The following is a 16252-nucleotide window of genomic DNA, read 5'->3' as shown; positions in this document are numbered from 1 at the left end:
AAGAGCAGAAGCGTGTGATGGCGGTCACTACATATATGTTCCTGTAGTAAGAGCTGAAGCGTGTGATGGCGGTCACTACATAAATGTTCCTGTAGTAACAGCTGAAGCGTGTGATGGCGGTCACTACATAAATGTTCCTGTAGTAAGAGCAGAAGCGTGTGATGGCGGTCACTACCTAAATGTTCTTGTAGTAAGAGCTGAAGCGTGTGATGGCGGTCACTACATAAATGTTCCTGTAGTAACAGCTGAAGCGTGTGATGGCGGTCACTACATAAATGTTCCTGTAGTAAGAGCTGAAGCGTGTGATGGCGGTCACTACATAAATGTTCCTGTAGTAACAGCTGAAGCGTGTGATGGCGGTCACTACATAAATGTTCCTGTAGTAAGAGCAGAAGCGTGTGATGGCGGTCACTACATATATGTTCCTGTAGTAAGAACAGAAGTGTGTGATGGCGGTCACTACATAAATGTTCCTGTAGTAAGAGCTGAAGCGTGTGATGGCGGTCACTACCTAAATGTTCCTGTAGCAAGAGCAGAAGCGTGTGATGGCGGTCACTACATAAATGTTCCTGTAGTAACAGCTGAAGCGTGTGATGGCGGTCACTACATAAATGTTCCTGTAGTAACAGCTGAAGCGTGTGATGGCGGTCACTACATAAATGTTCCTGTAGTAAGAGCAGAAGCGTGTGATGGCGGTCGCTACATAAATGTTCCTGTAGTAACAGCTGAAGCGTGTGATGGCGGTCACTACATAAATGTTCCTGTAGTAAGAGCAGAAGCGTGTGATGGCGGTCACTACATAAATGTTCCTGTAGTAAGAGCAGAAGCGTGTGATGGCGGTCACTACATAAATGTTCCTGTAGTAAGAGCAGAAGCGTGTGATGGTGGTCACTACATAAATGTTCCTGTCGTAAGAGCAGAAGCGTGTGATGGCGGTCACTACATAAATGTTCCTGTAGTAAGAGCAGAAGCGTGTTATGGCGGTCACTACATAAATGTTCCTGTAGTAAGAACAGAAGCGTGTTATGGCGGTCACTACATAAATGTTCCTGTAGTAAGAGCAGAAGCGTGTTATGGCGGTCACTACATAAATGTTCCTGTCGTAAGAGCAGAAGCGTGTGATGGCGGTCACTACATAAATGTTCCTGTAGTAAGAGCAGAAGCGTGTTATGGCGGTCACTACATAAATGTTCCTGTCGTAAGAGCAGAAGCGTGTGATGGCGGTCGCTACATAAATGTTGCTGTAGTAACAGCTGAAGAATGTGACGGCGGTCACTACATAAATGTTCCTGTAGTAAGAGCAGAAGCGTGTGATGGTGGTCACTACATAATTAGACGGATGCATTTGGCTTTATAATCCACTTGATCTTCTCAGGTGAAGCTTTCTTCTTGAACAAAACGTCTCCTAGAAATTTCCTAGTTCAGCAATGTTCTCCCTGTATACACGTCCTTGTGTTCTACATATGGGCCATATTTACTGTAGTCACATTCAGAAGTCCCACACGAATACAAATCCCCGAACGATGAAACACCCGATTCCATTATACTCCACAAAGTGCCCATAAATGTAGCTCTCTATGAAGATGATCTTGATGGACATTGACATTGCTGACAGTTTCCAATGGGAAATTTACTCTGCCAATCACTCAGCATTCCTGCAAATGAGAGAGACATCGGCACTGAGTAACGGTATAAAATAACTTCTCTCTCTTGCTTGAAACATTTTCTTCTCAACCATTTATAGTAATCTAGCTTCTAGTTAATGCATCAATTTAATGAATGTATGTCTAAATGGATTTATATCAAAGCACAAGTTTAGTTACATAATTGCTACCATTTAACCCCTTGTCTGGTATAATTGCATCTGATGCAACCAGAGCCAGGAGTATGCAAAGTACTGCCCACTGTGTGCCCCGGCTTGCGGAACGGATCTCCTCTGGCTCCTCAGGTGCCCTGCAGTAACGCAGCGGTCTCTGACAGCCGACATCACTGCCGGAATCTTGCCCAGACTGCTGTGCGGCCTGCATATTCTGGAGCACATGAGCCGGGGATCACAATGCGGAAAGGGGTACAGAGATCAGCTGCAGCAAGGTCCCCTGACACATACTCTGCATGGGGGGGAAATATGCTCATGGGTAGTTGGGGATAGTGGGGGAGGAGGGGGGGGGGGCACTGGTGATGAATCACTAGTGGGGGGTGGGAGAGGGGTACATTTTTTTTTACTACTACTACTAAGGGGGTGTGGAGGGTACTATTATTAGGATTTAAGACCTCTGGGGGGTCTATTGCAAATGGTCGGTGGGAAGTTATTTTAAAATTAGGGCCCAATGGACACAAGGGAAATTGGGGGTGGGGGGTGTAAACCATCCCCTAGATATTTTTTAAAATAAAATATTGTAATATATTATTAAAAATACTTTTTAAACTTTATTAAGTAATAAAAAAAACTGACAATTGATGAGCGGTTTTGTGAGGGAAAAAATGGTCAGTTAAGTGGTTACATATGTAAAATCAGGACAGAATAACCCAAACCCATGATCCATCCACTCTGCCACAACCAACCCAGAAGCTCCTGGGCAAAACGCTACCTACTTTTGAGGTCCACAAATCGAGACTGTCCTATTAGGATATTAGGACAGTGGGATATCCTAATATCATACCACGTTACATTTACATTAAATGAACACTGGTAAGGACAAGCAGATGGCATCCTTACATAGAGGTGATACCAAACACCTGCAGATTTTGTTCTTCATCCTGCTTACAAATATTTTCTAAAGTTATCTGGAGGTGTATAATTATTATTACAAAATCTCACATTAAGTGTTCTATTTTTTTCCTTCTGTTAAAAGTCAGTTAAATAACTTTTAAGCATGTATTGGATATTTTCTCATTATACCTTTACAAATATTTCTCTGGGAGATTACAAAATATGGCTGCCAAGTACACACCCACAGTTCTCATGAGGTAAAGTGCAGGAGCAGGAGGATTATGCATTATGCAGAGCAGACAGAGCTCATAGAGGCATGCCAAAGCCTCTCTGCTCACAACATCATGCACAATCGACATTTCGTACCCAACCCCACCACAGAGCAGTACATACAGTGGGGATCGAAAGTTTGGGCACCCCAGGCAAAAATTCATTTTAATGTGCAAAAAGAAGCAAAGGAAAGATGGAAAAATCTCCAAAAGGCATCAAATTACAGATTAGACATTCTTATAACATGTCAAAAAAGTTTAAATAAGAATTTACTTACCGATAATTCTATTTCTCGGAGTCCGTAGTGGATGCTGGGGTTCCTGAAAGGACCATGGGGAATAGCGGCTCCGCAGGAGACAGGGCACAAAAGTAAAGCTTTCCGATCAGGTGGTGTGCACTGGCTCCTCCCCCTATGACCCTCCTCCAAGCCAGTTAGGTACTGTGCCCGGACGAGCGTACACAATAAGGGAGGAATTTTGAATCCCGGGTAAGACTCATACCAGCCACACCAATCACACCGTACAACTTGTGATCTAAACCCAGTTAACAGTATGATAACAGCGGAGCCTCTGAAAAGATGGCTCACAACAATAATAACCCGATTTTTGTAACTATGTACAAGTATTGCAGATAATCCGCACTTGGGATGGGCGCCCAGCATCCACTACGGACTCCGAGAAATAGAATTATCGGTAAGTAAATTCTTATTTTCTCTATCGTCCTAGTGGATGCTGGGGTTCCTGAAAGGACCATGGGGATTATACCAAAGCTCCCAAACGGGCGGGAGAGTGCGGATGACTCTGCAGCACCGAATGAGAGAACTCCAGGTCCTCCTTAGCCAGGGTATCAAATTTGTAGGATTTTACAAACGTGTTTGCCCCTGACTAAATAACCGCTCGGCAAAGTTGTAAAGCCGAGACCCCTCGGGCAGCCGCCCAAGATGAGCCCACCTTCCTTGTGGAATGGGCATTTACATATTTTGGCTGTGGCAGGCCTGCCACAGAATGTGCAAGCTGAATTGTATTACACATCCAACTAGCAATAGTCTGCTTAAAAGCAAGAGCACCCAGTTTGTTGGGTGCATACAGGATAACAGCAAGTCAGTTTTCCTGACTCCAGCCGTCCTGGAACCTATATTTTCAGGGCCCTGACAACATCTAGCAACTTGGAGTCCTCCAAGTCCCTAGTAGGTGCAAGGCACCACAATAAGCTGGTTCAGGTGAAACACTGACACCACCTTAGGGAGAGAACTGGGGACGAGTCCGCAGCTCTGCCCTGTCCGAATGGACAAACAAATATGGGCTTTTTTGAGAAAAAAACCACCAATTTGACACTCGCCTGGTCCAGGCCAGGGCCAAGAACATGGTCACTTTTCATGTGAGATGCTTCAAATCCACAGATTTGACTGGTTTTAAACCAATGTGATTTGAAGAATCCCAGAACTACGTTGAGATCCCACAGTGCCACTGGAGGCACAAAAGAGGGTTGTATATGCAATACTCCCTTGACAAAGTTCTGGACTTCAGGAACTGAAGCCAATTCTTTCTGGAAGAAAATTGACAGGGCCGAAATTTGAACCTTAATGGACCCCAATTTGAGGCCCATAGACACTCCTGTTTGCAGGAAATGCAGGAATCGACCGAGTTGAAATTTCTTTGTGGGGCCTTCCTGGCCTCACACCACGCAACATATTTTCGCCACATGTGGTGATAATGTTGTGCGGTCACCTCCTTTCTGGCTTTGACCAGGGTAGGAATGACCTCTTCCGGAATGCCTTTTTCCCTTAGGATCCGGCGTTCCACCGCCATGCCAACAAACGCAGCTGCGGTAAGTCTTGGAACAGACATGGTACTTGCTGAAGCAAGTCCCTTCTTAGCGGCAGAGGCCATAAGACCTCTGTAAACATCTCTTGAAGTTCCGGGTACCAAGTCCTTCTTGGCCAATCCGGAGCCATGAGTATAGTTCTTACTCCTCTACGTCTTATAATTCTCAGCACCTTAGGTATGAGAAGCAGAGGAGGGAACACATACACCGACTGGTACACCCACGGTGTTACCAGAACGTCCACAGCTATTGCCTGAGGGTCTCTTGACCTGGCGCAATACCTGTCCCGTTTTTTGTTCAGACGGGACGCCATCATGTCCACCTTTGGTATTTCCCAACGGTTTACAATCATGTGGAAAAAACTTCCCGATGAAGTTTCCACTCTCCCGGGTGGAGGTCGTGCCTGCTGAGGAAGTCTGCTTCCCAGTTTCCATTCCCGGGATGAAACACTGCTGACAGTGCTATCACATGATTTTCCGCCCAGCGAAAAGTCCTTGCAGTTTTTGCCATTGCCCTCCTGCTTCTTGTGTCGCCCTGTCTGTTTACGTGGGCGACTGCCGTGATGTTTTTCCCACTGGATCAATACCGGCTGACCTTGAAGCAGAGGTCTTGCTAAGCTTAGAGCATTATAAATTTACCCTTAGCTCCAGTATATTTATGTGGAGAAAAGTCTCCAGACTTGATCACACTCCCTGGAAATTTTTTCCTTGTGTGACTGCTCCCCAGCCTCTCGGGCTGGGCTCCGTGGTCACCAGCATCCAATCCTGAATGCCGAATCTGCGGCCCTCTAGAAGATGAGCACTCTATAACCACCACAGGAGAGACACCCTTGTCCTTGGATATAGGGTTATCCGCTGATGTATCTGAAGATGCGATCCGGACCATTTGTCCAGCAGATCCCACTGAAAAGTTCTTGCGTGAAATCTGCCGAATGGAATTGCTTCGTAGGAAGCCACCATTTTCTACCAGGACCCTTGTGCAATGATGCACTGTTTTTAGGAGGTTCCTGACTAGCTCGGATAACTCCCTGGCTTTCTCTTTCGGGAGAAACACCTTTTTCTGGACTGTGTCCAGAATCATCCCTAGGCACAGCAGACGTGTCGTCGGGATCAGCTGCGATTTTGGAATATTTAGAATCCACCCGTGCTGTTGTAGCAGTATCCGAGATAGTGCTACTCCTACCTCCAACTGTTCCCTGGACTATGCCCTTATCAGGAGATCGTCCAAGTAAGGGATAATTAAGACGCCTTTTCTTCGAAGAAGAATCATCATTTCGGCCATTACCTTAGTAAAGACCCGGGGTGCCGTGGACAATCCAAACGGCAGCGTCTGAAACTGATAGTGACAGTTCTGCACCACGAACCTGAGGTACCCTTAGTGAGAAGGGCAAATTTGGGACATAGAGGTAAGCATCCCTGATGTCCCGGGACACTATATAGTCCCCTTCTTCCTGTTCGTTATCACTGCTCTGAGTGACTCCATCTTGATTTGAACCTTTGTAAGTGTTCAAAAATTTTTTAGATTTAGAATAAGTCTCACCTAGCCTTCTGGCTTCAGTACCACAATATAGTGTGGAATAATACCCCTTTTCTTGTAGTAGGAGGGGTAATTTAATTATCACCTGCTGGGAATACAGCTTGTGAATTGTTTCCCATACTGCCTCCTTGTCGGAGGGAGACCTTGGTAAAGCAGACTTCAGGAGCCTGCGAAGGGGAAACGTCTCGACATTCCAATCTGTACCCCTGGGATACTACTTGTAGGATCCAGGGGTCCTGTACGGTCTCAGCGCCATGCTGAGAACTTGTCAGAAGCGGTGGAACGCTTCTGTTCCTGGGAATGGGCTGCCTGCTGCAGTCTTCTTCCCTTTCCTCTATCCCTGGGCAGATATGATCTTATAGGGACGAAAGGACTGAGGCTGAAAAGACGGTGTCTTTTTCTGCAGAGATGTGACTTAGGGTAAAAACGGTGGATTTTCCAGCAGTTGCCGTGGCCACCAGGTCCGATGGACCGACCCCAAATAACTCCTCTTCCTTTATACGGCAATACACCTTTGTGCCGTTTGGAATCTGCATCACCTGACCACTGTCGTGTCCATAACATCTTCTGGCAGTTATGGACATCGCATTTACTCTTGATGCCAGAGTGCAAATATCCCTCTGTGCATCTCGCATATATAGAAATGCATCCTTTAAATGCTCTATAGTCAATAAAATACTGTCCCTGTCAAGGGTATCAATATTTTTAGTCAGGGAATCCGACCAAGCCACCCCAGCTCTGCACATCCAGGCTGAGGCGATCGCTGGTCGCAGTATAACACCAGTATGTGTGTATATACTTTTTATGATATTTTCCAGCCTCCTGTCAGCTGGTCCTTGAGGACGGCCCTATCTATAGACGGTACCGCCACTTGTTTTGATAAGCGTGTGAGCGCCTTATCCACCCTAAGGGGTGTTTCCCAACGCGCCCTAACTTCTGGCGGGAAAGGGTATACCGCCCATAATTTTCTATCGGGGGGAACCCACGCATCATCACACACTTTATTTAATTTATCTGATTCAGGAAAAACTATGGTAGTTTTTTCACATCCCACATAATACCCTCTTTTGTGGTACTTGTAGTATCAGAAATATGTAACACCTCCTTCATTGCCTTTAACGTGTGGCCCTAATAAGGAATATGTTTGTTTATTCACCGTCGACACTGGATTCAGTGTCCCTGTCTGTGTCTGTGTCGACCGACTAAAGTAAACGGGCGTTTTAAAACCCCTGACGGTGTTTTTGAGACGTCTGGACTGGTACTAATTGTTTGTCGGCCGTCTCATGTCGTCAACCGACCTTGCAGCGTGTTGACATTATCACGTAATTCCCTAAATAAGCCATCCATTCCGGTGTCGACTCCCTAGAGAGTGACATCACCATTACAGGCAATTGCTCCGCCTCCTCACCAACATCGTCCTCCTACATGTCGACACACACGTACCGACACACAGCACACACACAGGGAATGCTCTGATAGAGGACAGGACCCACTAGCCCTTTGGAGAGACAGAGGGAGAGTTTGCCAGCACACACCAAAAACGCTATAATTATATAGGGACAACCTTATATAAGTGTTTTCCCTTATAGCATCTTTTTTATATATTTCTAACGCCAAATTAGTGCCCCCCCTCTCTGTTTTAACCCTGTTTCTGTAGTGCAGTGCAGGGGAGAGCCTGGGAGCCTTCCCTCCAGCCTTTTTGTGAGGGAAAATGGCGCTGTGTGCTGAGGAGATAGGCCCCGCCCCTTTTTCGGCGGCTTCGTCTCCCGCTCTTAACGGATTCTGGCAGGGGTTAAATATCTCCATATAGCCTCCGGAGGCTATATGTGAGGTATTTTTAGCCAAAATAGGTTTTCATTTGCCTCCCAGGGCGCCCCCCTCCCAGCGCCCTGCACCCTCAGTGACTGCCGTGTGAAGTGTGCTGAGAGGAAAATGGCGCACAGCTGCAGTGCTGTGCGCTACCTTTAGAAGACTGAGGAGTCTTCTGCCGCCGATTCTGGACCTCTTCTTATTTCAGCATCTGCAAGGGGGCCGGCGGCAAGGCTCCGGTGACCATCCAGGCTGTACCTGTGATCGTCCCTCTGGAGCTGATGTCCAGTAGCCAAGAAGCCAATCCATCCTGCACGCAGGTGAGTTCACTTCTTCTCCCCTAAGTCCCTCGTTGCAGTGATCCTGTTGCCAGCAGGACTCACTGTAAAATAAAAAACCTAAGCTAAACTTTTCTAAGCAGCTCTTTAGGAGAGCCACCTAGATTGCACCCTTCTCGGCCGGGCACAAAAATCTAACTGGCTTGGAGGAGGGTCATAGGGGGAGGAGCCAGTGCACACCACCTGATCGGAAAGCTTTACTTTTGTGCCCTGTCTCCTGCGGAGCCGCTATTCCCCATGGTCCTTTCAGGAACCCCAGCATCCACTAGGACGATAGAGAAATTTTATTTCCATCATTTACACTATCAAAATAATAGAAAACAAAAAATGGCATCTGCAAAAGTTTGGGCACCCTGCAGAGTTAATACCTTGTACTGCCCCCTTTGGACAGCTGAGACCTGGCAGTGTCATGGATTGTTCTCAATCATCGTCTGGAAAGACCAGGTGATGTCAATCTCAAAGGTTTTAAAAGCCCAGACTCATCTGACCTTGCTCCAACAATCAGCACCATGGGTTCTTCTAAGCAGTTGTGTAGAACACTGAAACTGAGAATAGTTGCCGCTCACAAAGCAGGAGAAGGCTATAAGAAGATAGCAAAGCGTTATCAGATGCCCATATCCTCTGTTTGGAATGTAATTAAGAAATGGCAGTCATCAGGAACAGTGGAAGTTAAAGCAAGATCTGGAAGACCAAGAAAAATATCAGACAGAACAGCTCGCAGGATTGTGAGAAAAGCAAGTCAAAATCCACGTTTGACTGCACGATCCCTCCTGGAAGATCTGGCAGACACTGGAGTTGTGGTACACTATTCCACTATAAAGAGATACTTGTACAAATATGGTCTTCATGGAAGAGTCATCAGAAGAAAACCTCTTCTACGTCCTCACCACAAAAATAAACGTTTGAAGTTTGCAAATGAACATATAGACAAGCCTGATGCATTTTGGAATAAAGTTCTGTGGACCGATGAGGTTAAAATAGAACTTTTTGGCCGGAATGAGCAAAGGTACGTTTGGAGAAGGAAGGGCACAGAATTTAATGAAAAGAAACTGTCCAACTGTTAAGCATGGGGGTGGATCAATCATGCTTTGGGGTTGTATTGCAGCCAGTGGCACAGGGATTTTTCACGAGTAGAAGGAAAAATGGATTCAATAAGATTCCAGCAAATTTTGGACGCTAACTTGATGCCATCTGTGAAAAAGCTGAAGTTAAAGAGAGGCTGGCTTCTACAAATGGATAATGATCCTAAACACACCTCAAAATCCACGGTGGATTACATCAAGAGGCGTAAACTGAAGGTTTTGCCATGGCCTTCACAATCTCCTGACCTCAACATAATTGAAAATCTATGGATAGACCTTAAAAGAGCAGTGCGTCACAGACAGCCCAGGAATCTCAAAGAACTGGAAGACTTTTGTAAGGAAGAATGGGTGAAGATACCTCAAACAAGAATTGAAAGACTCTTGGCTGGCTACAAAAAGTGTTTACAAGCTGTGATACTTGCCAAAGGGGGCAGTACAAGGTATTAACTCTGCAGGGTGCCCAAACTTTTGCAGATGCCATTTTCTTGTTTTCTGTTCTTTTGAAAGTGTAAATGATGGAAATAAAATCAAACCTTTTTTTACATGTTATAAGTATGTCTAATCTGTAATTTGATGCCTTTTGGAGATTTTTCCTTCTTTCCTTGGCTTCTTTTTGCACATTAAAATGAATTTTTGCCTGGGGTGCCCAAACTTTCAATCCCCACTGTATTTACTGTCCCTTTCCCAGCCTTATCTATAGACTATAAATTGCGTATTTCGCCAGGAAATTGAACACGTTTCACCAAACAATTTCAGCTTTACTTGTTCCCAGTCTTGTCCTGACCTCAGCAAACAGAATGAACTGCCCACTAGTGTCTCAGCTCTATTCATTGCATGTAAAGCAAATGTCCTAACTCTGCCTAGAATAGTAATCCATGGAATGGAGAGGTAATAGCAGAAATCAAATATTGTATTGCTGGGCCATTGCGCTTCTGTGAAACGGCCTATCCTGCTGCAATTGTTCCCATCTCTACATGTTTCACGTAGTCACCTGTTTATCATGGTCAGTGCATGAAACCTCAGGCTGACTTCCTTCAGCAATCTGACCCGGCGCCAGCTCTAATACATGAAGATGCTCTGAAGGTTGCGTCTCTCCACTGTTACTGTGCGTGTGTAAATTACTTGGCTCTTCAGTATCTCTATTCAAAGAGTCTACATCTCCTTCCATAGGCTCCTGATATGGCTCGCAGGCAGGAGCGCTCTCTGTGCCAGGAGGTGTTTGCATAAGGGGCCAAGTTTCTGCAAGCTCTCTGCAGGCCGAGTGTGAAGCGGATCCAAAATATGCAGGAATCATGTCTGCCACAGACTCTGCATTCCTGAAAGAGCAAACAAGAGAAACGTCTTAATTATTTCCTAAAAAGTGCACCCAACACCTACACACAGCAGAGACAGCCATTTTGAGTGACGACCAGCCAATCACTTCACTCTACAGTTCCTCAGTGAGGTCTCCAGCCACTGGTCTATTACCAGGCAGCATTGTCATGAAAACTGGGTCAGCCGCACAGAGTCTATCATATGGCATAGGGTTTAATGAGTAGCACTACTGGATAAGTACAATAAAATGAGTCAGCCAGCGCACTTTGCAATCACTAATGTATGTTCTATCAACACCCTTCAATGTACCAGAAGGGTTTATTTGAAGGACGTGAAAAAAATAATAAAGAAACATTAAAAACACTATGGGCAGGTCTTAAACTGTATCAAATAGTTTTAGATGAGAAAATAATGAGATTATATAAACACTAGTGCCACTTTAGGCAACAGTGATGCAAGATTTATTATGGGCACTTGAAGGACTGCGGTTCCCAACAGGATTGTGGGGGGGAAAAACTAGCAAAAATGCAATCTGCATATCGTCCTAGCCAGGAACATACAATGCATAGGTAGATAAGACCTGTTTCTGTACATAATAAAAACAACTCTGAAAAGAATAGCTGCTGTTTCTGTACATATTAAAACAAATCAGAAGAGAAAAGCTGCTGTTTCTGTACATACAGTATTAAAACAACTTAGAAGAGAAAAGCTGCTGTTTCTGTGCATATTAAAACAACTCAGAAGAGAAAAGCTGCTGTTTCTGTGCATATTGAAACAACTCAGAAGAGAAAAGCTGCTGTTTCTGTGCATATTAAAACAACTCAGAAGAGAAAAGCTGAAGGGTTACTTCCTAACTGGAATAAAAGTGACTTACCCATTGCACAGCGTGCTGTGCGATCGGAATATACAGCCATGTCCAATGCTGAAAGTTTCATCACAACACAAAGATGGGATCAAGTGAACGGGGCCTAAAGAAGGAAAATAGATTATTATAGGTTGTCATATTTCAGGTCCCACACATGCACCAAGAGATATGACCACATACACTTACTCACTGCACCTGAGAATATTTGGACCTCACTCTGCAATGATCATTTAGAATATCTACAGTTTATTAGAAGTATATACTTCAGATAAGTGATGTTGCAGCGATTTAGTGGAACAAGTGGAAAACTTAAGGCCAAATTCCACTGGCAGAAAGTATGAAGTTTCGCATCCAAATGCAGAATAAGATGAATGTTTTGTAGATCAGTTTTGAACATTTTGCTCATCTTCAGCATATAACAAATATCTAAAAGTGATTCCAAAGAACCCCATTTTTTCTGACCAGTTGACTAATGAGAGTGGGGAAGCGCACATGAAAACAATTGCAGTGTGGTTACTGCAATGGACCAAGAAATAAATGAAGAATAAACTAAATTTCTAAAATGCTCTCAACCCCCCGGGCAGATGTGGCAGTGAGGATTTCTATCCCGGTCCCTCTCTGACAACTCGTAGCAGATAATGGCTAACGCAGGGTTTAGCGGATAATGAACAGAAATGTCCACAGGATCTACTGTGAAATGGACAATGTGGCGGGTTACTGAGTGTCATCTACAACAAAATTGTAGGCATTAAATCCAATAAATACACATTCTAGAAGGATGGATGGGAAGCCATATGATCAAAATAGCCTGTCTCTAGCCAAGAGGTATAATTAACAACCACTGCAGCATAGGAGGCACAGTACCCAGTGGAACGCAGATACCTCTAATGAGTTCCAATAGCCGAGCAGATGATGTAATTTTTTTTTTTTACATTTTCCAATACTACAAAAACAATAGGAAACAGAAGAAAACAAGTGGAGAGAGATACAGACGGTAAGAACAGATAAAACAAAAACAACAGAAACAAGCATATTATGACACAACCTTGAGGACTAAAAAATGCGGTAAGTACCTATGGAACATACAAAGAGCAATAGATAAGACAAGCGTAAAACATGACAATAGCCATTATGCGCATAAAAAAAAAAATAGTCAAACATAATACCACAGTAGGAGGCATGGGCTGCCAGAGGCACTATAAAATGACCCATAAATGGATTAGGAATGATCCGGGGGAGGGGGTTCAAGAACATATCTAGATTCTTGCCAGAGGGTCCAGATTCTATCGTACTTCAGAGGGCACTGTATCTCTTCTGATACATAATGCTCATGGGAGACCGTAACATTGACCAGGGCCACCCAGTGGCGGACAGAGGGAGAAGCAAAAGCCTTCCAAGTCCTAGCAACACAAACGCGCCAAAGTTAAAACATTATTCACATACAGTCGTAAGTTTGAAGGGAGAGAGTCACCAAGGCAGAGGCCAAAAAGGCACAGATGAGGAGCTAGTAGGGAAACTGTACACAAGTACTCCGTATACAGGCAACAACTCCAGACCAAAAGGAGGCTACCCGTGGACAGGTCCACAGCAAATTCCAGAAACCAGCAGATGGGGATGTACAGTTAGGATACACTTCTGAGGAGACTCCTCCAAAATCACAAAGCCTAACCGGGGTCCAGTAGACCCAGAGTAGGATATAAAGCTGGATTTGTGGATATCTATTACACACTGCGGCAGTCCTGGGAGAACCCAGCAGCATATCCATCATCAGATGATGCAGATTTTACTAATAAATAAGTTCCCACATGTATCACATCGCTCCATATGTGTTCAGCATCGGGAATTATATTTGTATGCACCAGATCTCACGGATTCAGTGTTCTATTTATGAGAACCATGTCTCCTAAAAACATGGCATGAACACCCAGGACGCGTGTAGTTCTGTACATCCAACATTTATAACATGGGGCCTCCACGTCGGGCTGTTGCATGGGGCTCCGTGCTGAGAAACGCTGGCTTCCTTGTTCTATCTCCCAGCTGTAAGGTCACATAAGAGCGGCAGGTACAGACCTACACTGGGATGCCGGCCAGAATGCCAGCCCTCACACCATGGACCGGGCATTTCCACCGTCGCGTCCCACATTCTATTCTACTGCTTTGCAGTACCAGTGATCAGCTATCAGTAAGAACCTGCTGGGGGAGTGTGGGGGAATACTGAAGCCGCGCCTCCACCCCCTGCCTCATGCCGTGAACATCTCAGCTTTGCTTGCATACTGCCATCAGGCTACCTCCCGCTTGCCTGCACCTCTTGTCATCTGTCTGTCGCCCCTCCCCAATAGATTGTTAGCTCTTCAGAGCAGGGCCCTCTTTCCTCTTGTTATCTAAGCCCTCGTCTCAACACATCTCACTCACAGCTCTCCCCTACTCAACGACCATCTTTATCCTGCTAGTAAAGGCTCATCTCCATCTATGACCACCAGCCTCTAGTAGTACGATGATCACTCCCTCAATACTTACATCTTAGCTGTATTATGTCTTGAGAACGTGTGGTGCTCTGTTACCTGTACTCTATTTCTGTTATTTATTTACTGTAATGCTATGTTTTGTCCCCTGTACTGTCCTTTGTACGGCGCTGCGAAACACATGTGGCGCCTTATAAATAAAATGTAATAATAATAATAATAATAATACTGCAGCCTTACAGTATGAGTAATAAGATTATATGGAAGCACTACAGATTGCGGGTTAAAAATAACTTGTCCATGCCTAATGGGAGTTCTAGTCATATATAGCTGGAAGGCCATTGTGAGGACACCTGACAGGAGAAGATCATGTCATTAATTATTAATTACTACATTATTCAGTAAAGTAAAAGGCTCAGCCTTTTCGATGCAATATCCCCAGGGTAACCACAAAATCACCACTGAACTGCAATATGAGCGCGGGCTAAGGTATTACATGTAAGGACAGTAACCAGAGGCTGCTCTGTGCTGCCACTGTAACAGTCCGCAGCTCTGTACCGGATGCCTCCGTATATTAGACAGTCCATGGCACTCATTACTTACCACAAGACTGCTCTGGTTCCTGCTGGCATCGGCAGCAAGCCCTGTGTGTGTGCTCGCTGAGCGGAGGTCTGTCCAAGCACAACAGCTCTGAGCCGGTGTACTGCACTTCATGGGATCTACCGGACCCTTCAGGAGAGAGAGAGAGAGAGAGAGAGAGCTGTCTATATTACATTACAAATAACACACTGCGTGGACCAAAGAACAAACTAATAGTAACTGTATGTCTTTGATAAATCAATGAACGTTTTCCATGGGATGTGGTTGATAAAATGTCAAAAGGTCAACAGGGCCAAAAGGTCAACATGTTTTTCAGGGTTTTTCTTTCCCACTTTTACAACTTTTGCTGTATTTACTATCCATGTCACAAACTATTTCCATTAGTAACCTTGTGGCGAGTAAACTGAGCCACCGAGCCCGAAGCGTGGCGAGCGGACGCATTTCATCATTTACTATCCATGTCACAAACTATTATCATTAGTAACCTTGTGGTGAGCGGAGCGAGCCACTGACCCTGAAACATTGCGAGCGTAGAGAACCCGCGAGGGGACGCATTTCATCATTTACTATCCATGTCACAAACTATTATAATTAGTAACCTTGTGGTGAGCGGAGCGAGCCACTTGACCCTGAAACATTGCGAGCGTAGAGAACCCGCGAGGGGACGCATTTCATCATTTACTATCCATGTCACAAACTATTATAATTAGTAACCTTGTGGTGAGCGGAGCGAGCCACTTGACCCTGAAACATTGCGAGCGTAGAGAACCCGCGAGGGGACGCATTTCATCATTTACTATCCATGTCACAAACTATTATCATTAGTAACCTTGTGGTGAGCGGAGCGAGCCACTGACCCTGAAACATTGCGAGCGTAGAGAGCCCGCGAGGGGACGCATTTCATCATTTACTATCCATGTCACAAACTATTATCATTAGTAACCTTGTGGTGAGCGGAGCGAGCCACTGACCCTGAAACATTGCGAGCGTAGAGAGCCCGCGAGGGGACGCATTTCATCATTTACTATCCATGTCACAAACTATTATCATTAGTAACCTTGTGGTGAGCGGAGCGAGCCACTTGACCCTGAAACATTGCGAGCGTAGAGAACCCGCGAGGGGACGCATTTCATCATTTACTATCCATGTCACAAACTATTATCATTAGTAACCTTGTGGTAAGCGGAGCGAGCCACTGACCCTGAAACATTGCGAGCGTAGAGAGCCCGCGAGGAGACGCATTTCAACAAATGTTGGTAAAATATTTTTAAAAACACAAAATAACACCCTCATTTTTTGTCTGTCGACCTTTTGATCCTGTCAACCTTTTTAATGTCTATCTTCTGTATCACACCCTTTATTATACACACTCTTATTTGTAGCATTATGTTTTTAATCTCTAATAACAATTACAATGCATCCACCTCCCACACTTGGGGCAC

At 44.9% G+C, this 16252-nt stretch overlaps 1 protein-coding gene across 1 annotated transcript in view; it reads right to left on the bottom strand.

Annotated features, from left to right (window-relative positions):
• Positions 1 to 16252, bottom strand: part of TNFRSF19 (TNF receptor superfamily member 19) — a 141971-nt gene that overhangs the window by 607 nt on the left and 125112 nt on the right. Inside the window, exons 7-10 of the mRNA XM_063951676.1 lie at positions 14814 to 14939; positions 11758 to 11851; positions 10561 to 10885; positions 1 to 1655 (exon numbers count right to left, since the gene is read on the bottom strand). The exon at positions 1 to 1655 is cut by the window's left edge and continues 607 nt beyond it. Of these exons, the coding sequence (XP_063807746.1) occupies positions 1647 to 1655; positions 10561 to 10885; positions 11758 to 11851; positions 14814 to 14939 (554 nt within the window). The 3' untranslated portion in view covers positions 1 to 1646. The remainder of the gene's footprint in view (positions 1656 to 10560; positions 10886 to 11757; positions 11852 to 14813; positions 14940 to 16252) is intronic.

This window comes from Pseudophryne corroboree, chromosome 2, assembly GCF_028390025.1.
Source record: "Pseudophryne corroboree isolate aPseCor3 chromosome 2, aPseCor3.hap2, whole genome shotgun sequence".
NCBI classification, from domain to species: domain Eukaryota; kingdom Metazoa; phylum Chordata; class Amphibia; order Anura; family Myobatrachidae; genus Pseudophryne; species Pseudophryne corroboree.
This window is presented reverse-complemented; position numbering and strand designations above follow the sequence as displayed.